The sequence below is a fragment of the Halichoerus grypus genome, chromosome 4 (assembly GCF_964656455.1).
Source record: "Halichoerus grypus chromosome 4, mHalGry1.hap1.1, whole genome shotgun sequence".
In the NCBI taxonomy this organism is placed as follows: domain Eukaryota; kingdom Metazoa; phylum Chordata; class Mammalia; order Carnivora; family Phocidae; genus Halichoerus; species Halichoerus grypus.
Window position 1 is genome coordinate 182943444 of NC_135715.1, and position 22547 is coordinate 182965990.

Here is a 22547-nt window from a genome sequence, read left to right on the forward strand (position 1 = left end):
CGCCCCAACGTTTTGCATATGGCAATTACAGGCCTCCCGAACCTTTAAACTCAGAGGAGGAAATCGGAGGTTGGCCGACAAACACTTAACCTGTTACCCAGTGTATACGAACCCGAAAGAAGCAACTTAAAGTAATATCCTGATATATCAATGTATAAAGCAGGATGAACTGAATGCAATGTGGATCTATTTATAAATATGTCCTTGCCTGTAAATCCATTTACTTTCCCCAAAAACTTGTGAGAGAGGTACAGTTAGGATGCCCATTCTGCACTGAAGAAAGTGAGACGGAAGGCAGTGGGTCTAGTAAACGGAGAAGTCTGGATTTTTGTCGGGGCATCCTGGCTCCAGAGTTAATGTTTATAGTCACTGTGTTATTTTATGTTATTTTATGTTATTGTTTTGTTTTGTTTTATTTTATTTTATTATTTTATTTTTAAGGTTGTAAGGTGGTGTGGTTTTCTTGTGCTTTAAGAATTTTCTTCTTTTTTAAAAATTTTTAAAAAATTAACATATAATGTATTATTTGTTTCAGGGGTACAGGTCTGTGATTCATCAGTCTTACACAATTCACAGCGCTCACCATGGTACATACCCTCCCCAGTGCCCATCACCCAGCCACCCCATCCCTCCCACCCCCTCCCCTCCAGCAACCATCAGTTTGTTTCCTGAGATTAAGAGTCTCTTAGGGTTTGTCTCCCTCTCTGGTTTCATCTTGTTTCATTTTTCCCCTCCCTTTGCCTATGAGCTCACTGATATGAGGAATTTGGGAAACAAGACAGAGAATTTTCTAACACAAATAGTTCAACTATTAAATAGTTTTTGTTAAGCGCAAGTTGTTAAAAAAATAAAAAGCATTTTGAAGTTCTCATTGATTAAAATGGAAAAAAACAAAACAAAACCCCAAACCTTTCTCGTTATCTGTTGGTAAATGGAAAACTCTCCCCAAAGATAAATACTGTTTGGTTTCTAAGGACCCTGACTGGAAGTTAAATTGATTGAAAGTCCCCTACATGTTTGGAGTCACTGTCCTGTTGGCTTAGATTTTCTATTTTCACCTTCCTATGATTTGCAGAAAATCGATTTATAAATTACCAAGCTACCCTTTGGGAGTGGGAGTACCCTGCTCATTGTGCAACAGAGTGCCCTTGTGCATTGACTGCCAAGCCCTCCCAGAAAACACCAGAATTTTCTTAAAGGTCCAGGGTGTCATGATTTCCTCCATAACTTTTTGCCAAGAGAGGACCTCATTTTGGACCTTGAGTTTACTTCTGTGTTTCTCTGATAGCCCTTGGCCACAGTCTAAGTCAGAGAGAGATGATGAGGAATTCATTCACTTGAAGGAACGTAAACATATTTGCTGATTAGGTGATATGAGGTCTGGATTTCGTTGTGTATTATCCAGTGGTGGGAGAGGTATGGATGAGGTCATAGATGATAAGAGACTGGCCATGTTGAAAATTGTTGACTTGGGTGATGGTTCTTAGGAATGTGTTGTATTATATTCTCCACTTCTGTTTATGTTTGGCATGTTCCATAATAAAAAAAGTTTACAAAATCATTTATTCATTAAGAAGCTATTTAGGAGTGCCTGGGTGGCTCAGTCAGTTAAGCATCTGCCTTTGGCTGAGGTCAAGATCTCGGGATCCTGGGATCAAGCCCCAAGTCGGACTCCCTGCTCAGTGGAGAGTCTGTTTGTCCTTTTCCCTCTGCCCCTCCCCCCAACCCCTGCTCATGCTCTCTCTCTTCTCTTAAATAAATAAATAAAATCTTAAAAAAAAACCCAAGCTATTTATTGAGTATATATTATGTGCCAGATGCTGTTCTAGGTGCTTGAGATACTGTCAGTGAACAAAAGAGTGAGGAATCTTTGCTTTGTAGAATGTACATTTCTGTGTGGGGTGAGACAGAGGGGACACCATGGGATCAACATGATAAATTCCTGAATTTTATGGTATGTTAGAAAGTGTTAGGTGCTATGGAAAGGAAAAAAAAAAGATGACAGAGAAGAGACAGATGAGGATGTAGAATGATGGAGGAGAGGGCTAGGGTTGAGCACTGGGGTGTCCATGCTGGGCAAGCACATAGAGGATGAGAGGGAGTCACTAGGAGGAGGACGAAAAGCTGGGAGACAAAAGTTTATTAGGGAGGACAGGTGCTTATTTGTGTCAAATGCCATGGGAGCCAGGGAAAAGTCCCATGGAAATTGTCAACCGCTCACTTGGTCATCTTACCCAGCAAATGAACTGAGTGCCTCTTATGTTTGTACTTAGCAATGTGGCTGCAATGATATACACAAAAATCTATTTGAGTCGTTGACACAGGAGTGGAGAAAGGGTGACCAAAGAAACCTGACATAGGATGCTGTTTTGTAATTGACTCTCTCTCTCTCTCAGACATCAACTCTTTGAAGGCAAAGGCTTGTTTTTCTTCAGATCCCTGGTGCTTGGCTAAGTACCTAACATGGCACTTAACATGCCTGCTGAATGAATGAATGAGTGAAATGTATAGAGCGATGGAGTGAAACATGACCTGCCGTGTGGGGCTGTCCAATACTTACAACCAGAATTCAGCTGCAGACACAGACATCAGGAAGGCACGTGTAGGAGAGCCCAGGAATTTCCTTCAATGACCCTGATGACCAAAAGTTGGGGTTCTACCTCCCCCACCCCCAATTTCTATCTTTCTTGTTAAAGAAAGGACAGTATAGGGCCAATCACCCATGAACTGTAAACTATCCCAAGTCTTTTGATATCACCCTTTTTTTCTGCTCCATTGGCCTCAGTCATGGGAGGGGACACGTCTTATACAACAGAGAGACACATTAGAATATTGTGAATAATTTTTTTTATTAAGAAAGATTGCCCCCCCCTTTTTTTTTCAGAGACATAGAAATGGAAAGAAGGGAACGTAGAATAGAAACGTTCATCATAAGTAATTTTTTGAAGAAAATGAAATATTAACTATCCACGATTTTACTTTATCAAGCTTATAATATAAATCGGTGTTTGACCTGGGTGCCTGTGTTCCCACTCTGTAAGGCTGACAATATATGATTTATCTTTCTTCCAAACAGGGACAAGATTTCAAAGATGACAGAGAACCGTTTCCTGCTTGACGTTACCTTCTGGAAAATACAGGGAGAAGAAATTGGTGTCGTCATGACACCACACTGAAGGGGAAGAACCAGCGCTGAAACTTCAGAGCACCAGGACAGAATGAGCAGCTCTAAGACATCAAAGTGCATAGAGCAGGAGCAAGCAGGCGGGAGGGATGGAGGAAAGTCCTACCAAGCGCCGTGAGCAAAGCCCCAAACATCTCTCACGCTAGCGGCCGAGCCGCCGGCTGCCTAGCAGCAACATTGCTTCTTGCAACAGCTCTTCTGCTGGCAACAGCTCTTGTGCTGGCAACAGCTCTTGTGCTGGCAACAGCCCTTCCCATGCGAGCCGCAGCCACACGAGCCACAGGAGCCACAGGAGTGGTGGCAGCAGCAGACCACGGGGGTACTGCAGCAGCCCCCACAGCAGCCGCAGCAGCAGGGGCAGCAGGCCGAGCAACAGCCCACCCGGTAGCACCTGCACGTGGTGCAGCTGCCGCCATAGCCACCGCCGTAGCCACCGCAGCCGCAGCCGTAGCCACCGCAGCCACCACAACTTCCGCAGCCACAGCAGCCCATGGTGTCAGGAGAGAGGACTCAGGAGGCAGTAGCGAGGAGGGAGACTCGGGAGGCGAGGGAGGTCTGAGGCCCTTTGCTTCACTGACCCTTATATACCCACCTCGGGGCCCAACCCGGGGCATGTGGCCACTTCCTTGTTGTGGTTTCCACCAGCTTCCTTGGCCGAATTCCACAAGACCCTGAATGTATTTCCTCATTGAACACCTCTGACTTCATACAATTGGCTTGTTTTAGCATTTGCTTCTTCCTCAAGTTGTGCACCTAATAAAACAACATGCTTCTGAAACGTTTAATCTTGTTTGCATCTAGCAGTCTTCAAGTGCAAGGATGACCTTCAAGTGCAAGGACTCTCACTTGATGAAAGCTCATGCATCCTGTGAGCATCGGGGTCCCTCTGCCGAGTGCGTGTCTTTCCCTTGGTTACAGACAGACCCTTCTCTGCTTGCAGATGGTCTTTGCTGAATGCTAGAGAAGGTGGGATCCCCCTTGGGGAAGCAAAGCACCCCCATTTGCCTCTTTTCACATGTCATAAAGCTCTGAGGCTAGAAAGTCCAACAGTTTTCTCATTGATTTTCAGATTCACTTTGTCCTTGGATCATGGGTCAAAATATGGGAAAGTCACTTGGAAAGGGATTGCTCTGGGGCTGGAGGGCTTGTGATGATGTATTTCAAAATGAGCTTCCCACGCCAGCTCATGTCTCCCTGTGTTCTGCACTCATGGGGTAGTGGACGGAGCCAAGTTGGCTCCAAGGCCCAGAGAAAGCCATGGTCCCTCTGTGCCTCAGTTTCTTTCGTTGAGGTCAAGTCATGTCTATTTTTTTTTAAAGTAGACTATGTATTTTTGGAATCTTTTATTTTTTTAATTTAAATTCAATTAATTAACATATAATGTATTATTGGTTTCAGAGTAAAGTAGACTATATTTTTTAGACCAGTTTTAGGCTCACAGCTAAACTGATCTGAAAGTTCTGAGATTCCCCATGTACTCCCTGTCCCCACATGCAGCCTCCCCCACCATCAGCGTCCTGCCCCTGAGTGGGACAGTTGTCACAATGGAGGAACCTAACACCACGTGTCATTGTCTCCCGAAATCCACTCTTTACTCTCCGGGTCGCTTTTGGGGTTATAAATTCCTCGAGTTTTGGTAAATGTATAATGACAGGTAACCACCATTATAGTATCATACAGAGCAGTGTTCTGCCTATTTGTCCCTGTTTCCCCCCAAATGTCTGTCTCCAGTTTTACCTTTTCCAGAATGTCTTGTCACTGAAATAATCCATGTTTAATTTGAAAAATACGCAGTTGACTCTTGAACAACTCAGTTGGAACTCCATGGTTTCACTTATAAGTGGATTTTTATTTGATAAATATAGTACAATAGTGTAAATGTGTTTTCTCTGCCTTGTGATTTTCTTTCTTTTTTTTTTTTTTTTTAAGATTTTATTTATTTATTTGACAGAGAGAGAGGAACACAAGCAGGGGCAGTGGGAGAGGGAGAAACAGGCTCCCTGCGGAGCAGGGAGCCCGATGCGGGGCTCGATCCCAGGACCCTGGGATCATGACCCGAGCTGAACGCAGATGCTTAACGACTGAGCCACCCAGGCGCCCCTGCCTTGTGATTTTCTTAACAGCATTTTCTTTTCTCTAGCTTATTTTAAAGAACATAGTATATAATATATATAACATATAAAACGTGTGAATCAATGTTTGGTGTTATCAGTAAGGCTTCTGGTCAACAGTAGACTATTAGTAGTTAAGTTTTCGAGGAGTCAAAGGTTATATTTCAAACCGTGCGGGGGTTTGGTGCCCCAATCCTGCATTGTTCAAGGGTCAACTGTATATAAGTTACGCCCTGCCTAGATTGTATGGCCAAGCCTAAAATAATCACAGCAAGATCTTGACTAGTACTTACTGGGTTCACAGTAAATGTAGGAAACCGGCTTTGTCACTGTAGCTTCTATTTCTAGCTTTTGTAGAAGAAAGGAACTAATCACATGTGTGTAGTATGTAACTCCATTCCAGGTACTTTATCGTGGTTAATGTCAGCGCAGTCCTAGGAGGTAAATGCTATTAACATTGGTTCAAAGGGGTCAAGGTACGTGCTGAGCGTCACATCTGGGGTCTGAGCCAGGATTCGGACTCAGCTCTGCCTCACCCTGGCTGAGCATAACAAAAGGACAGCCATGTTTTCTCAGAACCTACTGCTGAAACGTCCAGGCTCTATTTTTCCTTTCCATTGTAACTGAGATTCAACATCACTCGCAGGGATTACAATTAATTCCTGTCATATTTAACGTATGTTGTGAAGAACAGTGGTTATTTGAGGCTACGCCCCTCTGCAGAAATGCCTGCAATGGATCACCCATCACTTCTGAAGGAGCTCCAGTGTCTCGTTATCACTTGGGTCCCCTCTGCAAATGTCACCATAGGTTGCAAAGCCTGGGGGAATGGCACATGACCTTGGCCTTCACGACCAAGTTTAATTTCTTGGATTTTTTTATAGTCAGAAAAATACCATGACTGGTCATTAAAAAAAAATTATATTTCAAGAAAGATAACTCACCACCCTTATTTCTTCACCTGTGGCCCCTTGAGAGATTTCTGGTCTTATTCAAAGCTCAACTGAAACATCTTGTGTCTATATCATCATTGCCCACAAAGCATTGTGCACTCCTTCCTTGCCACTTTTTCTACTCCTTTTTTCTGTCTTCATGTTGCCAGATTATACACCTTGTGTCCCTGACCAGACTAAGTTCCTTGAAGTCTGGGATCATATTTTATTTATGTTTTCATCCCTGTATCAGGAACACAGAAGTGAACTGAGAAAGGGGCAGATTGGTGGGAGGTGAGTCCCAAATGCATAGGCTGAAATCCTAACCCCCATTGTGATGGTATTAGGAGGTGGGGCCTTGGGGAGGGGATCAGGTCATGAGGGTGAGCCCTCATGAATGGGATTAGTGCCCTTATTCAGGGACCCCAGAGAGCTCTCACCTCCTCTTTCCACTATGTGGAGATACATCGAGAAGTCTGCAACCATGAAGAGGGCTCTCACCGAAACCCACCATGGTGGCATTCTGATCTTGGATTTCCAGCCTCTGGAACTGTGAGTGTTTTATAGGCCACCCAGTCTGTGGTATTCTGTTCGAGCAGCCCAAACTAAGACAGATGTGATCAGGCAAAGTAACTTGGGCCAAAGATATATCACACTGAAGGTATCCAAAAAGACACTGAGGAGGACGAAGTGGCAGATCTTGGAAAAGAAGGGGTCTTCCTACCCAGCCTGTAAGCAACAGGAATAGAGGGGGAAGGAGGCATGGGATAAGCCTTGGGCCAAAGTTACAAGATGGCAGATTTGTCCACGGCATTCTCCCAGCTCTGTTTTTATGGCTTCTTTCCTATTTCTTGAATTACTGCCTTTCTATTCCCTGCAACCTAGGTCTCTTGGAAGCCATTTTGAGCTCCCTGGGGTACAACGTAGTATAAAAAGTTTTTGTCCCCAGGCCCCTTTGCCTGGCTTCCTGTCTTCACAGCTGTGCTTGTGCGGCCAGGAGTCAGAAGGCAAGCCTGCTGGCCCAACCAAGGCACCCGCCCCTTTCCCTCACCAAGCATCGCCTGAGTTTCTCTGTCTTCCTTTCTCCCCCTCCTGTGGGGATGAAACATAGAACGTTGGGTTGTGCTGACTAGCAAAACAACATAGACTCACGTGGCTTTTTGTTTTGTTTTGTTTTTGTGCTTTGCTCGACTTCATTTTTCAAAAGGGGCTAGGATTTCGTTCTGTTGGCATCACTAGCATTTCCTGTCGTTTTCTTACTACTCCCTGCCTGCCTCCCAGTGGTATTTGACACAAAAGAAACTGATGAGAACACAACTCAATTGACTCCATCCAACACACATTTTTGTCAGTATGGTGGCAGGGGGCAGGGGTCAGTCAGCGTGGGCAAGGCCCTCCCTGGCCTCATTCACCAGCCACCCCATGTACTTTACCCCTCCTGAATCATATGTCCCGGGGATTCTCTCCAAAAATTTAAAAAGAAAAAAGAATTTCATACAATATCCTTTTGTGGACTTCAAGGGCTAGTTTTAAACTCGCATCCTTTGCCCGAGTGCTAGGATGTAGGCTATTTCCCTTATATTTCAGTAGGGCTCTGATCTCAGTGGGGAGTGATTTTGCCTCCTGGGGACATTTGGCAATGTATGGAGACATTTGGGTTGTCATTACCGGGAGAGAGGTTGTCATAACTAGTCAGAGGCTGGGGATGCTGCTCAACATCCTAGAATGCAACATCCACAGCAAGGAGATGTCTGGCTCAAAATGTCAGTAGTGCCAAGGTGAGGAACCCCTACCACTGTTTTATCTTTCCAAAGTATTTCTGAAGTATTCCTCATCTATTATTCCAAAGCAATATAGTCGCCTGAGACTCACCTAAAAAAAATATTTCTCAATAATAAAGAAGCATTCAGCCTTTGACATAGACGACGTTCTGTGCTGGGAGGTCCCGTAATGGACCATTTTGTGCCATTATTTGGTGTGTGTTTTAGAAAAGGATCTAAGGCTGGGTGTATGGTCACCTATATGAGACTAGTGGAAACTGGCAATATGGATTATGTCAGTAGCTTTCAAATATGCTTTGAATATTAATTTTAAAATAGATGTACATAGTTAAAATATTTCTCTTCATCTATCTGCCATTGTGGGCCATACCATTTTTCACGTAGAGTTTCCTCTTAGATATCAGTTGATAAAAACTTCCCAAGCACTCAGATTCATTTTTTGTTCTAATTAGGAAATGCCTTCGTATTTTAAATGCAATCAGAATCGTACCAGAAAAAGATGAGCCCTTGCAAATATTTACTTGTGCTTTCTAAGCAGCCTCGCTAGGTGAAATGTACAGCTCAGCGAACACGGTGACCTGCTTTACAAGTCTGTGGCGGGGAGTAAGGCTTTCATTCTTTGCTAAACAATCTCTGATGAGGGTAGCAAGGCTGATTCTGCAGTTGGCAATGCCATTTCAGCATGACACTCCTTTTATTTTTCTAGTCTTTGGTAAGAGGACTTCTGGGCTGAGCGCGGAAATAGCCCCGTCGTGATGTTAGTTGTTGCTCGGCGGTCAGCCACAGGATGTTGTGTTGCCTGGGCTTCCTTAGCGTGTCCGTGGCTGTTGACAGCATCCCCTTTTTCCATGGCTCCCAGGAGCCCTTACTGGAATTTTTAGGGCATTTATTTGACTTAGAAAAATAAACAAATAACCTAATAAATCTAGCTGACATCACGAAAAGGGAAGTCATTAATATATTATGAGGTTTTTCCCATGATGACTGAACTAAATAGCAACAGGGAAGTGGTCACGTGTCTCACTGTCCCTACCTGCAGGGTTGGTACATAAGGGGCTCCCCCCGCGGACAGCGGCACCAGACCTCCCTCGCCTCCCACGTCTCCCTCCTCACTACTCCCTCCTGAGTCCTCTCTCCTGACGCCATGGGCTGCTGTGGCTGTGGAAGTTGTGGTGGCTGCGGCGGCGGCTGCGGCGGATGCACCACCTGCAGGTGCTACCGGGTGGGCTGTTGCTCGGCCTGCTGCCCCTGCTGCTGCGGCTGCTGTGGGGGCTGCTGCAGTACCCCCGTGGTCTGCTGCTGCCACCGCTCTTGTCACTCCTGTGGCTCGTGTGGCTGCGGCTCGCATGGGAAGGGCTGTTGCCAGCACAAGAGCTGTTGCCAGCAGAAGAGCTGTTGCAAGAAGCAATGTTGCTGCTAGGCGGCCAGTCGGCCTCTGGGAAGATGCTGCAGGTAACTGTCCCATTGGTAAGATTTTCTTTCTTCCTGCCAGTCCTCCCTGATTTGAATGTCACAGGGGTGACATGACACTGGTTCTCAGCCTGAGGAGTTTAATACAGATCGCCTGGTCCCTGAGATCCTGCCTCTAAATGGAAAACACCAGCACAATCCTCCATCCATCACCAAAGTATGAGCCCAACACAATAGAGTGATGATTTTTAATGCTATGCTTTCTTGAAATGTTCCTGCTGAAATGTATGTTTCTACTCCTTTCCTCCTCTTTTTGTGGCTTCTATATCCCGAATCTCTGCTAGTTTCTGTTTCTGTAAACCTAAGGCAATGATTTTCCTAATAAACCGCATAAAACTGGCAAAGTCTCACCGACATCTCCTCTCTTGTCCTTACTCGACTGTGTCTCACCCAAGGATGTGATTACACCCATCAAAGTAAGACCCCTGATGTTTGTTTGAGATGGGTTTGGAGTAATTAGTGGATAATCCGTCATTAATAGGTTTTCATAGGATGGTCATAATTTGGTGGCCTCAACTATCCCCCTGTGCAAGTCAGGAAAAAGATTCTGGGAACACTGTATCAATGGACTCTGTCTGTCCACCTCTGGATTCAACTTTTCTAACAGATTTTGATCTCAGTGTCTACAGTCAGGGGAAATTCAACACCTAAAGCAATGTGTACCTATTTAAGTTTTAGTTATTTCTGTCTGGTCCTATTAACAACCTAAAATCCGACTGCATATTAATGAGAATTTTTACTCCATCACCAGTACTAGTTAACTGTGTCTTTGTCAGGTTGTGGTCACAAAATACTAGTGTGGTCATAAGTGAATAAATCTATTAGTAAGCATTGTGAGTTACCCAAACACTTTCTTCACTTTGACTATATTCTGTCATATCTAAACATATATATTTTTTAAAGATTTTATTTATTTGACAGAGAGAGAGCATAAGCAGGTAGAACAGCAGAGGGAGAGGGAGAAACAAGCTCCCTGCTGGCAGGGACCCCGACACGGGGCTAGATCCTAAACATATTATAAGAACTGAAAAATTAAAATATCACAATGGGAGGGGGTGCCTGGGTGACTCAGTTGGTTAAGCATCTGACTCTTGATTTCTGCTCAGGTCATGATCTCAGTCAGGGTCATGAGATCGAGCCCCACGTTGGGCTCAACAGGGAGTCTGCTTGAGAATTCTCTCTCTCTCTCCCTCTGCCCCTCCCCCCATTCATGCTCTCTCTTTCTCTACATAAATAAAATATTGAAAATGTCACAATGGGTTGTTTTCAGACCACATGTCTCAGTGTCCCTTGAAGGTGAAACCACACACAGTGTATGTTATTGATGAACCCACATTCGGAATGCAGTACCCTTTTGTATGAACGATGCTTTAGACTTTTCTACTTAAATCTGTTTCTTGTGGAAATCAAAGGACGGAGACAGGGCCAGAAGAGCACACCTCAACGTTTCAGGCAGCTGCTCAGGGGCTGCAGAGGTGATCTCCTCCCACTGGTTGATGGCCCAGCCCACGAGGTCTCGGGTCCTCTCTCTCTCTTCCATCCGGGAAGTACTCACAGAGAACAGGTGCTTCAGCGAGTTGCCCTGAACAGAACTGCAGGAGCGGGGTGCAGGGAGCAAAGGAAAAGCACACACCAAATCACAGTGTCGGGGATGCTTCTGCGGAGGCCGGGCCCTGGTTCGCAAGTCTCCAGCAGAAATGGGCACCACTTGCCTGGCCCAGGTCTGTTTTCAAAGACACCCAGGAGATGGTGGGTGATGCTACCTGCTGGGAGAGGCATTACTTATTACTGCTTGCCAGCCATCACACTAATGTGTGCATCAAAGGAACGGGAAAATAAAATGAAATAGATGCATTTGCTTCGGCGTACACCTGGGGATCACCAACTCTGACAGACATACCTGGGCATGGTGGGACACAGGAAAATAATCCAGGGCTGGGAACATTCCTGCACTAATGGAGGGAGATTAGGTGTGAGTGATACAATGTTTACTTCTGAGGATAACAGGGAAATAAAATATGTGCCCGCAGCATGATATTTTTATACATTGTATTTCCTGATTTTACAAATGCATAGGGAGTAACTACAATGTGCTAGACACTGTTCTAGGCACCAAGAGTACATCAGTGAACAAGACAGATAAAAATACCCATTCTCATAGACCCAACATCCTTGTCGTGGGAGTGAGATAATACACTTAGTAAATGAGTGTATTATAAGGTATGTTAGAGACTAAACACTGAACATACAAATGGCCAATGGCCGAACCATATATAGAAACAGAACTCTCACCCATAATCTGCAGCAACCAGCCAGGAAACCAGCCTTTATCTAAGTAAGCTGTCCAGGCAGCCAATCTACTACCTGCAGGTCAGACTTCCAGAACCCTGATCATTATCTCCAGCAAACAATCCAGGGAGTCAAGTAATAACTCCTGCAATAAAGGCCCCAGATAGTCAGGACCTGATCAGTAACTGGCTTTTTCCCAGATTTCTGTCCCTGCTTGCAACTTCGGACCAACTAGAGAGAGCCAGATATGTGCCCCTTCAACCAGTCACATAGGATGCCCTGCATCTAGTTATCCCGCCTCCACCTTCCTTGGGCCACAGGCTCCCATCGGGGCACAACTGAAGCCTCCCCTTTTCCACCCTAAAGCTCTCCCTCTCTGTCTGCCTTTGAGTCTCTGCCAAAGTGCAAGAGATGGTGGCCAACCCCTCTGCTGTAGTGAGCTCTGAATAAATAACCTTTTCTGTTCTTGTTGGTCTTCATTTATTTCCACGAGACTCAACAATTCCATTCTCAGGTGTGTAGGAATTCTTCCACACGTGCTCCAGCAGATAGACACAAAAATGTTCATAGCAGCACTGTCAAAACCAGCAAAACCCTGGAAGCAATGGAAATTCCCATCATCCAGAGAGTAGATGAACCAATGAATTTTAGTGTAGTTACAGGAAGGAATGCATATAGATGTAATAAATTCATGTCCAAAGAAAAGCAAAGAAATGATGAGCACAGGCTTTAGGGTAAGGACTAACCTGGGTGTAGGGGTACAGAAGAAAGGGTTGGGGTGGTGAGGAACCTTTTAGACTATGCTGTCAAGGCTTAGTCCTGTTACATTATCAAAATAATTAGCAAACTAAATAAAGAAGACTATGCTTAGAGTGTATTATGAACCACAGATTACAGTCCATTGTTTTCTGTGCCATGGAGGTCCTTAAAAAATAAAGTATATTAAAATATGATGTCATGGGGAGAAAGAGCAGTGCAGGAGAGATGTGGATTGCAGGGAGGGTGAGTAGGATTTCAATTTTAAATTGAGTGATTCAGATAGGATTCATGGAGAAGGTGGGTGACATTTGAGACACACCAGGAAGTGCGGAGGGAGTGAGGTGTCCACTTGTCAGGGTCAAGAGCACTGTGGACTATGGGACTGTAAGCAGATGAGGGTGCTGGGAGCAGGTGTTCAGCAAGGTGGTGGTGGTGGGCAGGGGGGTGGGGTTGGTGGGGATTGCCTCTCATCTGTCAGTTCAGGTCATTACAAACTTCAACCTGGCCGGTGAGTGTCATAGGCCACCTGAGGAGGGCGTGAGTTAGAGATGAGATCACCTGACTTTCTCTGCAGAAAGATTACTGTCACTGTGCCTTGAGAATTGACTATGGCGGGGGGTGGGAGACGCTCCATCCTGAGGAAGCTCTTGCCGGGGGGCCTGGACCTGTGGGGTAGGGGTGCAGGTGAGAGTGGGTTGGGTTCCAGTGATGGCACCCAATTTTGCTGATCCATCTAGTGCAGGACCAGAGAGAAAGATAGGCATCCCTGGGTGCCAGTGTCTCTCTGGCTTGGGAAACAGGAAGGATGAAGTCACTGTTGAGGAGGATTCATGGGGAGGGGTGTGTCTGTGAGAAAAGCATTTTTTTGGGGGCGTACTGGTAGGGAGATCAAGAGTCCAATTTTGAACATGTAGAACTTAAGTTGTCAACAGTTTTCCCTCCTCTAATTGTGCCCTGGAAAACCTTGGTGAGAACAGGAGAAGTTGAAGGCAGTGTCTGTCTTGGGTGCAGACTTCAGTTGCTCCTGTGATTTGGGCACGCAGACAGACAAGCATTCACCTCCTCCCCGCAGAGGCAGACACAGAAGGTCCATCAGGGCACGGGACCTGGTAGATGATATTTCATTCGCTGTGCTGCTTTGGGGCTGTTTGGGTAGACCTGTTTCTCTTCTTTGCCTGGCTTCAGGTGCCTGCTTGCCTGGGGTGGAGGGTGGGGGACAGTGTGCGTCCTCTCGTTCAAGCCAATGGTCACAGATGGTCTGGAGCGCTGGCCTTGAGTCTCTAGGAAAGACCTCCCAGCTCAATTTTAACCCTCAGTGAAGGAGGGAGTGTGAAAATGAATAGGACAGAGTTTGGCACTTTTCAGCAGACATGAAATATTCCTAGGCCACATCCCACGTGATGCTTGAAATTAAATATTCCAAGCATCAGGAGGTAGGGCTGTTGGTTAATTGAGTTCTTAGGTAATTGTCCTACTGTGAAGTTGGGGGCAGGGGGCAGATCCCATCTGTGTGGGTGGGACTAAAGTGAAATTTACCCTGAAGGGAGCAGATACTCCCACCTTCCACCACCTGAGCCAACCCAGGCAGATTTAAGAATAGGACATGGGGTGAATCTCTTCTTTCAATGGAGTTTAATTGTGGTTTGTGACTCCAAAGGGAGCAAAGATGCTGGAGGGCGTCCTGCAGGAAGAGTAGGGGTAGGCAGCAAAGTGGAAAGAGGTGGGGAGAGGCACACGGGGTGAAGAGCACGGCTTGTATTTGGCTGTGGTTTTAAATCACTCCCTGTTGTCCTTGAACCTGTAGAGACTTGTCAATAGTTACAATCTGAGGCCTTGAAAGGTCATGGGGAATTAAAGGAAGACTCTGCTCCACCCTTGGGATGAAGAGGGAAGAGGGGAGTGGGCCCAGTGGTTGTAAGAACCCTGGACACCAACAGGGCACTCTGCCCTCAGCCCAGCAGAGCAGGGACCCCTGAGAGCCAGTTGGTGGCAGTGGAGGGGCTCCCTGGTGATGTGGGTGGGGGTGGGGTGAGCTGTGCCTGGGTGTGTGATCTGGAACCCTAGGGATCTCTCAGGATAAGCTGAGCGAGAGAGTGCACAGGACAGCACAGCTGTCTGTGGGACTGAATTCCAGCAAAAGGCTGGGGCAGATCCCCTGTTATCACTGCTTGTCTCCCTCTCCTCCCCTCCCTCCTCTGCTTGCAGGTGCTCTTTCTCTCCCTCTCTCTCAAATAAATAAAATAAATCTTTAAAAAAATAATATACTGAATCCAAACGGTTATTATGCAGATTAAATGAGTCAGTGCCTGGCACAAAATAAGAGTTCAATAAATGTTAGCTATGCATTACAACTTTTCTCGCTCCTGATCATTTCCTTGGAGCAAACCCTTAAAGGTGGAATGACTAGATCAAAGGGTATCCATGTTTTGCTGATAAAAGTTACAAAATTGCTCTCTATAAAATGTTGATCAGTTACTCCCAGCCACTGTGTATGACGGTTTCTTTATGCTCTGTAACCAACACTAGATATGATTAATACAATGTTTTGTTAATACAGCAGATGAGAAAATTGATGTTTTTCTAATTAGTGAAGTTCACTGTAAAAAAAAACCAAAACCAAAACAGAACCCAACTTTCTTTTTTTTAAAGATTTTATTTATTTTTTTGACAGAGAAAGACAGCGAGAGAGGGAACACAAGCAGGGGGAGTGGGAGAGAGAGAAGCAGGCTTCCCACTGAGCAGTGAGCCCGATGCGGGGCTCGATCCCAGGACCCTGGGATCATGACCTGAGCCGAAGGCAGATGCTTAACGACAGCCACCCAGGCGCCTCAGAACCCAATTTTAAACATGTATCATGAACTCCCATGGACCTAGCTTCAACAATGATTAATTCATAGCCAATTATTTTGAAGCAAATTTGTAAGAATTAAAGTATAACCACAATACCATCGTCATGACTAACAGTTAAGAATGCTTCTTTTTTAGAGAGAGAGAGAGAGAGAGAGAATGAGCGGAGGTGGGGGAGGGGCAGAGGGAGAGGGAAAGAGAATCCCAAGCAGACTCCGCGCCCAGTGCCGAGCCTGATGTGAGGCTCGATATCACAACTCTGAGATCATGACCTGAGCTGAAATCAAGAGTGGGACACTTAACTGACAGAGCCACCCAGGGGCCCCTAAGAATAATTTTTAATTAATATCTCTTAGTAATTAGTTATGCTCAAATTTCCCCAAATATCTTATTTTAAAAAACAATTATCTAGTTAGGGTTCTAAGAAGACTCATGTATCCCTAGACCTGGTTGGAGCCTCTATGGTCTATTCTAACCTGCATTTCCCCTGCAGCCCTCTCTGTGTCCTCGCAATTTGTCTTTACTGTAGAGTTGGTTAGTTTTCCATGGCTGAGTTCTGGAGTTGGAAGACTGCATCTCCATGGAATCAGTTTAACCCTCTAGATTTCCAGTAATCCCATCTAGTGGCCTGCTAGGATTCTGTATCCAGTTTTGGACAAACTTGCTTCATAGGTGGTGTTGAAGTCTTCCATCAAGAGGCACACACTCTATTTGTCTCACCCTGTGTGATATCGGCATCCATGCTTAGTCACTACTGACATCCACGAATTCATTAGGGCTGCATTTTCCTTCCTCTTTGTTACCAGGACTCCGTCTGCAGAGACAAATGTCCTCTTCTCAACTCTTTGGTTACTCTGAGGTACATTTTATGGAGGAAAGGCAGGATAAATGCCTGATTCTCTGGCCCACCATTTTTATAAAACCGGTTTCAAAATAATGTGTTAATTTTCTGGCATCTTCCAAAGATGACTGATGAGGTTTATTTTTTATTTGTTGGTATTATTTTGAACTCATGTATTTAAAAATATCTAATGTGTTTCAGTACATTGCAGTTATTATTCTTTTTGATGCTTAAATTGTCCCCTCAATGTGATCCCATTACACTTTGTAGCTTCCTGTTTTCCAGAGTGACAAGACTTTCGGGGCTCAACTTGTGCATTTTATGACCCAAACCAGGAATCACCCATTTTTCAAGGAGCCCTGGTTTGTGTTTTTATTTTTTTTAAATGCCTGATTCTGTCCTTTGTACATTTTTTTCCATGTGGATTTGTAAGAACTCCTTACATATGAATATATTTATCTTTTGTCTGTCAGATAAGCATATATGGTTTTCCTACTTTAAAAAAAATGAGACTTTGTTCATGTTGAGTTGTTGGCAGATGTTTAAATGTTTTATAAATTCTACGTATTCATTTTTTTTCTTATGAGTTTTGGTCTTAGTGCCATAGTAAGCAAGATCTTCCACATTCTAGGAATACAAAACTATTCTCCTATAGTTTTTGTACTACAGCATGGTTTTAATTTTTATATTTCAATATAAAGTATAAGTATTGAAATATAAAAAGATCCATCTGGAATTTATGGCAATTTGGTGTGACGTGAAATTTTTACTTAAAAAAAAATCACTGTTATACTATAGTTATGCATGATGTTACCATTGACAGAAGCTAGAATAAGAATACATGGGACCTCTCCATAATATTTTTAAAAACTATAAATCTACACAATTTTCAAAATAAGGAAAAAAATCATTTTTTTCTTTTGTTGTTGGTATCCAAGTTTATATTTCCAAATGGTTAGCTAAATGTCCAATTGCTTAGGTATCTTAGTGGTGAATATGAGGAAATTATTTCCCAAAATTGGCTATTATGTGGTCATTAAAAACAGTTTCTAAAAAGCCAATATTTAATATAAGGGCAATTATATACAATTAAATGGCAAGTCAAAAATCAGAATAAAACCTATGTATTTGTAATACTCTTCATTTTGTTATATAAATCCACAGAAAATAACACCGTGGTTATTAAAAGGGAAAGAGTAGATTAACAATGACAAAATGTGGTGGACATCATATTAATTAGCTGATCAAATTTAACATCACCAGTAAGGGATAAACTGACATCACATACTTCTTCTTCTTTTTTTTTTTTAAAGATTTTATTTATTTATTTCACAGAGAGAGACCCAGCAAGAGAGGGAACACAAGCAGGGGGAGTGGGAGAGGGAAAAGCAGGCTTCCCTCGGAGCAGTGAGCCCGATGCGGGGCTCGATCCTAGGACCCTGGGATCACGACCTGAGCCGAAGGCAGACGCTTAACGACTGAGCCACCCAGGCACCCCAACATCACATACTTCTCAATGCCATGTTCTGAGGGGGAAAAAAATCACCTGTGTAGTATTCCTGCAAATATGTTTAACCTGAATGTGATCATGAGGGAACAAACAAATTCATTCTGAGGGTGATTTTGCAACAACAACTTGCCAGGACAAAAATAAAATGTTGGAGGACCATTCTAGATGAAAGACAACTTAAAATACATCTTTGGTTGGAGCCAGGTTGAAAAATTACTAAAAATGTCAATATAAATTACAAGGCATTCTTGGGATAGAGAAATTGAAGATGATCTGTATATTACATAGTAGCATGTATCACTGTTAAGTTTCTTAAGTGTGAAAATTGTGTGGTAGTTTTGCAGAAGATCCCTTTTGGGAAATACATGCTAATATTTTTAAGGGTGAAGTTTCATATTTGAAACTTATTCTCAAATGAAAGGGAGAGAGAAAACTAAAATTCTGGCAAAATGTTCACCATTGGTGAACTTAAATGAGTGGCATATAGGATCTTATTACAGTATTCTCACAACTTTCCTGTAGGTTTGCGATTCTCCAAAATAAAAATATTGGGGGGAAAAAAAAAAGCATAGGAAAACAATGGAAAGAAATATAACTGAATGGTAGAAGTGCTTACTATAAGCAATGTTAATTTTCGCCCTTAGAATTTTCTGTATTTTGAAGTTGTTTATAATGAGTTTACATTATTTTAAATTCAGAAAAAAATATTTTGAAAGAAGGAGGGAGTTACCACTCCGTTTCCTCCATTTTTCTCTCCGAATGTTTCCAAGATCTGAAGTCAGAGCAGGTGGACACAGGGAAGAAGTGAGGGCAGCATTTCATGTCTCTGGGTGGCATCTCCCCACATGTTTGGTAAAGTGCTCTTACCAGTGGAGAGTGGAACGATCCTCACCTCTGTTGGGAATGTGTTTGGGGACAAGTTCCTTCACCTGGGTGTGTTTTCTTAGATACCTGAGGGACAGTGTAGGTCTAATTCCCCGACTAAAGAACATCTTTAGGACCTACAGGAATTTGAAAACCTGCAGAGAACAAGCTTGGGGTGGATTATTTAATGAAACCTATAGATTGACCTAACTTAATTATGAGAATTTCCTGATTGTTTCCCAAATTGCTTTACTTTCAGCCCAAAGCCTGACACATTGAATACTTTGGCCAATTGGAAGTCAGACTCCTGTGTCCCACAATGAAGGCAGCTGCTGACACTAACAGGGCCACGATTTTGCCCGGATTCCCTCAGCCTCAGGTCCAGGCCTGTTGTGGGTAATTGAAGAGACACAGTGAGTCCCCTGAAGCAGAAGAGTTCAGAGCACCTCTCTCCTTGGGTATGAACACTCCCCGGAGCATTAATACTTCTCTGAGGAGCTGATGTCACAGGAACACTATAATGCTTGGTGGTGCTTGCACCGTCTAAAAGCCTGTGGGATTTCCATCAGTTAAGTCTTTCTTTCTAAAATCTCCCTAATCCATTTTGTCCCCCCATGGCCACCCCACTCATGCACACCTTGCTGGTAACACCTTTCCCTTGACTGCATGTTATAATATTTTGGGTAAATTTCTATTCACATAAATGATCTTGTTGAGCTCTCAAATCATCCCTTCTAAAGCCCTTTTAAATTCACAAGGATCTCCCTTTTTTTTTTTTTTAAGATTTTATTTATTCATTTGTGAGAGAGAGAGAGAGAGAGAGCAGGGAGGCTGATGATGTGGGTCTGGATCCCAGGACCTAGAGATCATGACCCGAGATGAAGGCAGATGCTTAACCATCCATGTGCCATGGGATCTCACTCTTTTTTTTTTTTTAAAGATTTTATTTATTTATTTGAGAGAGAGACTGACAGAGATAGTGAGAGAGAAAGCACGAGCAGGGAGGAGAGGGAGAAGCAGGCTCCCAGCTGAGCAGGGAGCCTGACGTGGGGCTCCATCCCAGGACCCTGGGATTATGACCTGAGCCAAAGGCAGATGTTTAGCTGACTGAGCCACCCAGGTGCCCCAGAATCTCGCTCTTTTTGACAGCTGTGCAGTATTCTGATGTATAGATATAACATTTAATGTGACCTCAATGGCAGACATCTAGGTTTTTTTCCTGGTCTTTAACTACACTGCAATGAATAGCCTTGCCAATAGTATGTCTTTGTCCAAGATGTGAAATTTCTGAGTTGAAAGGCATGTGCTTAAAAAAAAACAAAAAACAAAAAACGTGCGGATTGCTAAATTGCTGTCTCTAGAAATAGTACCACTTAACATTCTCACCAATATTGTAGAAAAGGGACAGCTTTTCCATGCCCATGCCAACAGGTTGCTATTCATTTTTCAAAAGTAGCTAGTGGGGACTGGAAAAAAAACTGTTCAAGAGATCTTGAAGGCCAAACTTCCTCGTTATCTCTATCCAAGCTTATTTCACACAAACTGATGGTGGCGGTGTGTATGATATCCTCTATGGAAAATCCCTTTTGCAAATGGGATGGCAGAGTTCACGTCAAAGCTTCGTAGCTCCAAAAGCTGATTTGTGTACATTTAATGTGAAAATAAACTTCTAACTGAGGAGCGGTATTATGTTTTCCCGTAAGGGAATATTTAGGTTGTAGGCAGACCTGAGTTGGCTAAAAATCTGTGGGAATTAATCTTTTGTGGCTAAACCCGAATTTTAAATTCAAATGAGGAAATCTGCTTGTCAAAAAGATGCCACTCCCAAGTCAAATTTAAATTGTATACAAAATCTGTATTTTCAGGAAATTATTTTGCCTTGGAAGGAATACACGTGGATGGCCGTGATAGGCATCCTGATGCCTGAAGGAGATTTTTTCAAGCTCCCTGTGTGTGCTTAGCCATTATTGTCAGTTTACTTAAGACCTTCTTGAAAAAACTGAGTTTTTTTCAAAAGTTACAATATAGATTCGAAAGAGATAAAATACTGAAAAATTTACCATAGGCCATCCATTCCAGAAGTAGTTGGTGTTCATAGTAAATGTAGGCAACCCCAGCGGGGCTCTTTCTTCCCTGCTCAACACCTCCCGCTCATCCTCCCTGAGAGGTAACCACCAAATGAGAAGTTTTTGGGAGTCAGTATTTCAAGGATGACCTAGTATAGTTTATTAGACATTATTAGTGTTGTATCTAGAAATACAAAGCCGCAGCTCAGAAATCAGGAATCCATTGTGCTTAGAAACGGGAAAGGCAGACACTTCTGCCCAGAGACAGGCAAAAGCAATGAACACAGAGTAAAATGATCCTACTGGTCTGAGCTCAGGGCTGCTGTGGGCTGCTCTTCAGGCATTGGGAAGGGCTCACACCTTTTGGTTCAGACACTTTTGAGTGTGAAGTCGTGAGCCACCCAAAGCAAACAGAGAAGACATGCAAGCAAGGTCCCAACACAGAGCCCAAGCCATAAAGCTCTCACAGCAGGGCCAGTAACCAGGGAGCAGCAGAGCGGGACACGCTGGGGAGTCTGCCCCCCACAACTACTCCCTGGGCAGGTGCCAGGCTGGCGTCTGCCAGGGTCAGCCGAACTGCCAGCATCTGCCAAGCGTGAAGCCCCCAGAGCCACAGAGGAATAATCAAGATGGTCTCCATCTCCCCCCCTCCCCCCATGTCCTTGTACAAGATGTTCTTGCTCGCGCTCTCAGACCATGAAGGCTCACGGACAGGTCCGAGTATGAGATACTTAACCAAAGAGAAAATGCCACGAAGTTCAGGTGACAGGGAGACAGCGGGAGCAGACAGATGGGACGGAGGGGAGCCTTAGCGATGGGAGCAAGCAGATGCCCCCGCAGCACCTGCACCCCGGCCGCCTAGCAGCAACATTGCTTCTTGCAACAGCTCTTCTGCTGGCAACAGCCCTTCCCACCGCCGCAGCCACGCGAGCCGCAGCCACACGAGCCGCAGCCACAGCAGCCCATGGTGTCAGGAGAGAGGACTCAGGAGGGAGTAGCAAGGAGGGAGACTCAGGAGGCGAGGGAGGCCTGGTGCCGCCGTCCGCGGGGGGAGCCCCTTCTGTACCATCTCCACAAGCTGAGCCAGAGCCTTGTTGTTGTTTGTCTGTCTTCCCAGGAAGGATCTCACGGGGCCTCGTACACCCTTCCTTGTTGAAGGCTTGGTCCGCGAACCTTGCTAATTTTAACCTTTACTTGCCTCTTAAATCTATATTTGGATGAGAACATGCTTCTACGAGGTGTGTGCCCGTGAGAACGTGAGTGTCTGTGTGCTTTTTGCCCCAGGGCCTCCAATCGCGCCTGGGGCCCTTGTAAATATTCAATGGAACAGCTGTTGAGTTAAATAAATGCCTGAAATATTTAAGAACAATCTTTATTTTTTTATAACCATGGGAGTCTGAGTCTAGAGCCAGGCAAAATTCCGTGTTTCTGTATATACTTCTTAGTCACCATAGGTTTAAAAAATAAAACAAACACTGTTTTTCTCTGTACTGGGATCCACGACACACCTATTACAAAAAACTTTCTGAAAGAATAAGTGAAAACCAGATTGAAAAGAGAAAAAGTAGGCACCCCTAAATGTATTCTGTCTGCCCTTAAAACTGGGATATGCTTTTCCTGGCTCCCTGACATTCTTTGTTCACAAGAATTGCTTGCTCATTACAATTTTTTAAAAAAAGTTGTGTAATGTCAGATGCTAAAGATATAATTGTAGGCAGCCTGCTCCTAAGTCAATCTGCCAAGAGTGAAGTTTCTGCTCTTATTTGTCTGTTGTTAAATAATTGAGGGAACAAAAAATAAGAAAGGTTTTGTTGGGTGACTGGCTTTCTCTCCTGCCTCTCTCAGGTTTAAGGCCCATGGCCAGGCCCCCCCGTTTCAGACCAACCAAGGCCA

The 22547-nt window shown here is 44.2% G+C and overlaps 2 protein-coding genes across 2 annotated transcripts; one reads left to right on the forward strand and one right to left on the reverse strand.

Moving 5' to 3' along the window:
- Positions 1-3349: 3349 nt before the first annotated feature.
- On the reverse strand, positions 3350-3676 carry LOC144381530 (small cysteine and glycine repeat-containing protein 9-like). Its single transcript, XM_078070000.1, has one exon. It carries the CDS (start codon positions 3674-3676, stop codon positions 3350-3352), a length of 327 nt encoding a protein of 108 aa, XP_077926126.1.
- Positions 3677-9132: 5456 nt separating this feature from the next.
- Positions 9133-9428, forward strand: LOC144381531 (small cysteine and glycine repeat-containing protein 2-like). The gene has a single exon (XM_078070001.1). The coding sequence runs from the start codon at positions 9153-9155 to the stop codon at positions 9426-9428; it is 276 nt and encodes a 91-aa protein (XP_077926127.1). The 5' UTR covers positions 9133-9152.
- Positions 9429-22547: the final 13119 nt, after the last annotated feature.

Coding starts and splice junctions, on each gene's coding strand:
- LOC144381530 (XM_078070000.1), bottom strand. CDS start 3,676: ATGGGCTGCTGTGGCTGCGGAAGTTGTGGTGGCTGCGGTGGCTACGGC.
- LOC144381531 (XM_078070001.1), top strand. CDS start 9,153: ATGGGCTGCTGTGGCTGTGGAAGTTGTGGTGGCTGCGGCGGCGGCTGC.